The 6,189-nt window shown below is 37.6% G+C and overlaps 1 protein-coding gene across 1 annotated transcript; it reads left to right on the top strand.

The window, feature by feature from the left end:
- The first annotated feature begins 403 nt into the window (after positions 1-403).
- LOC109218550 lies at positions 404-5,152 on the top strand. Its single transcript, XM_019382926.1, has 2 exons — positions 404-599; positions 2,387-5,152. Exon 2 carries the CDS (start codon positions 2,493-2,495, stop codon positions 4,920-4,922), a length of 2,430 nt encoding a protein of 809 aa, XP_019238471.1. The 5' UTR covers positions 404-599; positions 2,387-2,492; the 3' UTR covers positions 4,923-5,152.
- The last annotated feature ends 1,037 nt before the right edge of the window (positions 5,153-6,189 follow it).

Below are 6,189 nucleotides of genomic sequence, written 5' to 3'. Positions count from 1 at the left end.
AATCTTCAATACTAAAATCTTTGCCATATTTACTTACTCACTTTCTTTTAGTAAGAAATTTATATAAAATTTTACAAATTAAGATGAAGTTTTATATGAATTCCTGCTATATATTCAATGAAAGCATAATTATAGTCAGGTAAAGCAAAACTTTTTCAGGAAATATGTTATGATTCAAAAAATAGAAGAAAATATAAGAAGGAAAATTACAATTAATGTATATAGACCAAAATTAATTTAATTAAATTATTTTCCAGATTATCAAAATTTGGATAATTTTACTATGGTTAAAAATTAACCATGGTAAGGGTTTAACCTCTACTAACCCCCCTCCCCCCAACCAAAACATCAAAATAAATAGACCAGGCCAAACCTGAAAATAGTACTTTAAAATTCAGGAAAACAAAGCTTTTTTCCCTAATTTTTTTATTTTTCGAAATAATGGTAATTACCAGCCAAAGTTCCAAATTCCTCTAGGGTTTGTCGAAATTCAGACTGATCAACATTTCTGTATAGCAAGAAGCGGAAAAAGAATTTCTTTGGGTGGAAAATCAACAGCGACTCACTCTATACGTTCCACCATTGCTGCAATTTTATAGGTATACTATTTTTTATCCAATGCTTCAGCGTTGTTTTAATGCATGGCTACATTCATATTGCTATAACTGTTTTCTGCATTTTCTTTTGTTAGGCAGATGCTTTCTGCATTGCTTTATATATAAACATGTCATATATGTGTGTGTATATGTATATGTATGTGTATGTGTGTGTGTGTTTGTGTGTGTGTGTGCGCGCATATGTATAACCTTTTTTGTGTTTAATCAATGTTGATTATAGCTGAGTTTGGAGTTATAGGGATTTAGTTAGGCGTTACCGAATTCATGTTGATTAAATGCTTTAGAATCTTTGTATAGATACCTATAATTAATGCATTTCTGGTCTATTTTGTGTAGAGCACAATTCTGGTTTTTGAAGGTTGTATTTGTGAGATTCTGTTCTAAATTTTGTGAGGAATGTTTATAGAAAGAAGAAAAAAGTTCCATTTTTGAAGTGTCTGATCTGAAATTCTTTAACTTCTGTAAAAAGAAGTAGATTTCAGAGCTATTCTTTTTGAATTGGTATCTGTTACTTATCAGTTAGAATGATTTAAGAATGAAGATTTAGGATGTCTGTTCGAGCTATTGAATTTTACTTTAATTTCGGAGGAAATAGTTAATACAGAGAACTCATATAGCCAACCCTCACTAGTTTGGGTTGGGCATCCTTTTGGTCCTGAAAAATAGATCACAAGAGAAATCGGTATAAATTAACTTTATCTGTACAAATGGTACTTCGAGCTTGGAACGAGCATGAAGAGAAGCATCTGTGTTTTCATAGTATATTCAGTTAATATTATGTGCTGAGAGAAACTTGAATGATGTCGAAAATTGCTCTTCATGCTATTGTAATTTAGGTTTTCAAAAGGTCGGTAATTCAGTTAGTCGGTTTCCTATTGATATGCAATTTAGGGTTCAAAAGGTCGGTAATTCAGTTTGTCGGTTTCCTACGGTTGTTTGACCAGTCTCTTCAATGCCTTTTTAGATTTCGGCATATGATAGGAGAGTAAGTTCAAAAGGGAAGATGCATTTATCATGTGGCTGGAACGAGTGTCCTGATCTTGTCGTTATTATGTTCCGTTGTAGCGAGAGTGTTATTTTTCAACTTCTCTATGAGTCTGGTTTTGTTTTTGGTTTCCAAAACATTTCATTATCTGGTGTGAAGTTCCATTCTCCTTTTCCATCAAACAGAAAGGTTGTTGAGGAGTATCTGAACTAGAAACATATAAAACTCATAGACAAAAGCCACGTTGTATTTCTGTCAGTTCTTACTTTCGTTTGTCCGGAGTCTTTTACATTTGTCAAATTGATGAAAAATATTTGGGGTTTTTGTGGAAATAAGAAAATGGAGCTTCTCATTAAACATGGTTAGATTTGGAAGGAGATATGCAATCATTTCATTAGATGGAACAGTAGCATTGTTAGATTTAGAAAGGTCTAATGCAGTTATTTCAATAGATTGACCGGTATAATGATAGACATTATTGTAAGTTTCCCTCTGTTATAACACCACCTGTCTTATTATTATTTAGGTTTAGTTTCCGTAAAGTTCAGAATTTTTCATGGGTTCTTGTTTGTGCTTTTCTGCTGTTCGTGGAAACCGGATAGTGCATTAAATTCATGATATCCAAAAAAAAAAAAATCTCAAACTTATCATTTCACACTTAATTCGGCTTGCCTTTCTCTTTCTAAGTCATTATTACTTCGCATTACTAGTAACCTTTTTCATATTATTTCCTCTTTCAAGTTTGTGGTTTCTCTGACTTGCATATTTGTACTGTGTATTCTAGGGTTCGAAGAGTCAAAGACAGGTCATTGGGTGTTGCTACAATTACCGGTTGAACTGAGGGAGACAATTGAAGTTGGCCTATTTGCGGTTGCCAAAGTTGTAGGCAAATGGAATGTAATAAAGATGAAGCTGTTAAGGCCAAAGGAATTGCTGAGCGGAAATTAACTGAGAAGGACATTGCTGGAGCTCAAAAATTTGCTTTGAAGGCTCGAAATCTGTTTCCAGACCTTGACGGTCTTTCTCAGTTCCTGGAGGTTGTCAATGTTTATGTTGCTTCTGAGAAGAAGATCCACGGTGAAGTGGATTTCTACGGTATCCTTTCCGTAGATCCGTCAGCTGATGATGAAACAATAAGGAAACATTACAGACGGCTAGCTCTAGCTCTTCACCCTGATAAAAATCAATCTGTTGGGGCAGATGGGGCGTTTAAGATTTTATCTGAAGCGTGGAGTTTGTTGTCTGATAGAACCAAAAAAATGGTGTATGATCATAAGCGAGGTATGAGGAATGTTTCCATGGGGAATTCATCCATGCAAGGCAATCAGCACGGATCTCATAATTTCCCCATGAACCCAGCAAGTGCAAGAAACTCAACTAATGCTAATGTCCAGCCAACCCCGGTGGCTCCACAGCCATCAAAACGAGAGACATTCTGGACATCTTGCATTCGATGCCAGATACAGTATGAATATTTAAAGCTTTACCTAAACAAAAGTCTTATGTGCCCAAACTGTCACCGGCCTTTTTTGGCAGGAGAGGTTATTGCTCCTGTGAACAATCAAGCTTCCTCTTTTCCCTGGTCTTCCAGTCAGCAGCAGCGTACAAGCAATCGTGCTGCTAACGGATCTTCTGCTTCAGGTGTGAAGCTCCCTACAGCTTTAAATTCAGGACAAACAGGATATTCTGGCTTTGGCGCAACAGTTAGAGCAGACATTCAGCAGGATCCAGTTTTTAAGACAAGAGGTGCAAATGGTGTGCAGTCCAATGCCACTACAGTTATGCAAGCTGCACAGCGCGGCCGGCCAGCTGGTGAGAACTTGAAGAGAGCTCATGCAGAAGCAGCTTCCGTGAAAACTGATGCAGGTTTTGTTCCTGATTCGGCTTCCAGTTTTTCCAAAGTTGATAGGGTAATAAAAAAGAGACGCATGGCTGAGTTGAAGTCAAATTGTCAAAGAAAAGGAATGGTGAATGAATTGGCTGGAAAAGTTGGATCTAGCAGCCAAGGAAACATACATGGAAATGAGAATGGGATTTTGAGAGCAGAGAGGGTCGCCGTTGCGGGAAGTAACAAGCCTAGGAGTTCAAAGGAGTTGTCCAATTCAGAAATTCGTAATATGCTGGTGAAAAAGGCAAGGATGGAGATCAGCAAGAAGCTTAAAGAATGGAGCACAGCTACTGCTTCTAAAACTTCATATAAGGAAGAAAAAGAAGTGGAAAAGAAGAAGCAAGCTCCTAAAGTTATCACAAATGATATGAGAAGGGATAAAACTGCTAATGATGCAGTGGTGGATTCCAAAATAGTGTGCGAGCAGAAAAAGTCTTCCGTCTTTATTGCAGCTGTTGATTTAGAACAAGAAGTTACATCGATGACTGTTCCTGACCCTGACTTCCATAATTTTGACAAGGATAGAACGGAAAAATCTTTCGATGATAATCAAGTTTGGGCTGCTTATGACGATGATGATGGCATGCCGCGCTATTATGCTCTGATTCACAATGTGATATCTAAAAAGCCATTTAAAGTGCAATTCAGCTGGTTGAACTCCAAAAACAACTCTGAATTCGGCCCTATTAATTGGATTGGTTCTGGATTCCTCAAGACCAGTGGAGATTTCAGGATAGGCAAGCATGAAATCAGTAAGACGCTCAATTCGTTCTCCCACAAGGTCAAGTGGGTGAAAGGAGCCAGAGGTGTTATCCAAATTTATCCAAGAAAGGGGGATGTTTGGGCTGTGTACAGGCATTGGTCTCCTAAATGGAATGAGCTAACTCCGGATGATGCGATACACACCTATGATATGGTGGAAGTGCTTGGAGACTACACAGAGAAGGAAGGTGTCACAGTTGCTCCATTAGTCAAAGTAGCTGGCTTCAAGTCAGTATTCCGTCAGCATTTGGACCCCATGTATATTCGGCATATTCCCAGGGAAGAGATGTTTCGCTTCTCTCATCAGGTCCCTTCATACTTGCTTACAGGCCAAGAAGCTCCAAATGTTCCCACTGGATGCTGGGAGTTGGATCCTGCAGCCCTGCCGTTAGAACTTCTTAAAGTCATGACAGATGCTGAAATAGAGGCAGAGAGAAAAGCTGCAGATCCTTCAAACTCAGAAAGGACATGTGGTGAAAGCAAAGAGGAGGAGAAACCCTATGTGGTTGGCGACAGCAATGTGATAAAGGGCGAAGAGACGACCAGAGATTCCAAGCGTGATGTCAAACAACCCATATTGACATATTCAAGAAAGAAGAAGGTGAAGAAGGCGGAAGCAAGTAACATTGAAGCCAAGGGAGAAACAAGCTTGGCTGCTGCTGAGGACTAGCCTATGATCAAGTAATATTGGTGCTATCGGTATTTTGATTGCCAATGATAGAGTAGTGTAGATGAAGAAGACATTGAATCCGGCACCCAAGTGAATATTTGATTTTGATTTTATGTGCTTCTATAGGTTTACCATTCAAGAGAGAGCTATAGTGTAAAAACAAAAAACTTGAATCATACCTGTATATTTCAAGTTTTTTTAAAGTAACTTTTGGACAATGAATTTTCTCAACCATCTTATATAAGTTTATAATTGCTTTCCTTTTCAATTTCTTTTAGTAGTTTTGATGGCTATTTGGTGCTGTTCTTGTCAAGGTGCACTACTGATATTACAACTCATTTTCAGCATATGAAGTGTTCAAATCATTTCTAGTTTACTGCTTGTACATAGTCTAAATGATTTCTCTTCTGAAACGGAGGACTAGAGCGGCGCATAGGATGTGGTGCTGTTTATAGTAGTAGACTTGCGCATGCAAAGCCAATTTAGTTTTATGTTGAAAGATTTCTTTGTTTTTTACCTTAGATTTTCTAACAGCTTGTTTGGATCGTTGCTACATGTCGTTTCATAATGTATAGTATTGTATTGTACTGTATTGTATTGTATTGTATTGCATTGTATTGTTTGATGAATACAATGTTTGGATAGATTGTATCATCTGCCGTTGTTTCATGATATCATGCACACAGAGGCGGAGCCAGGATTTGAAGTTATTGGGTTCGGGATTCTAACCGTTTTATGTTATTGGGTTATAAAGTAAGAATTTGTACATAGTCAATGAATTTCTTAAGACAAATATATGATTTGGACTAAAGCTACTGGGTTCGGCCGAACCCGTTATCGAAGCTCTAGCTCCGCCCTTGCATGCACCAACAATATGAAGAATAAACTTGCAATATTACTAAGAATCAAATAGGATACGGAGTAGAATTATTATATAAAAGAGTAGGGTAAAGGATATAGAGGGTGTTTGGCTAAGCTTATAAGCTGGTCAAACTAGCTTATAAGCACTTTTCGACTTATCTACGCATTTGGTAAAGTTAAAAGTGCTTATAAGCCAAGTGCTTATAAGTCAAAAATAAGCCAAAAGCCATAAGCTGGTCACCCCCAACTTATGAATTTTTAGCTTATAAGCACTTTAAGTTTGACCAAGATTTTTACTATTTTATCCTTAAAATATTCCGTTTTAGAACAAAACTCCTACATCGATACTCACTGCCTCAAGTATTTTTTTCATCCTAACCCCCCCCCCTTCCTCCCTCGCTGCCGC

The sequence above is a fragment of the Nicotiana attenuata genome, unplaced genomic scaffold (assembly GCF_001879085.1).
Source record: "Nicotiana attenuata strain UT unplaced genomic scaffold, NIATTr2, whole genome shotgun sequence".
NCBI classification, from domain to species: Eukaryota; Viridiplantae; Streptophyta; class Magnoliopsida; order Solanales; family Solanaceae; genus Nicotiana; species Nicotiana attenuata.
The sequence above is the reverse complement of the archived record's forward strand: the minus strand, read 5'-3'. Positions and strand labels throughout refer to the sequence as shown.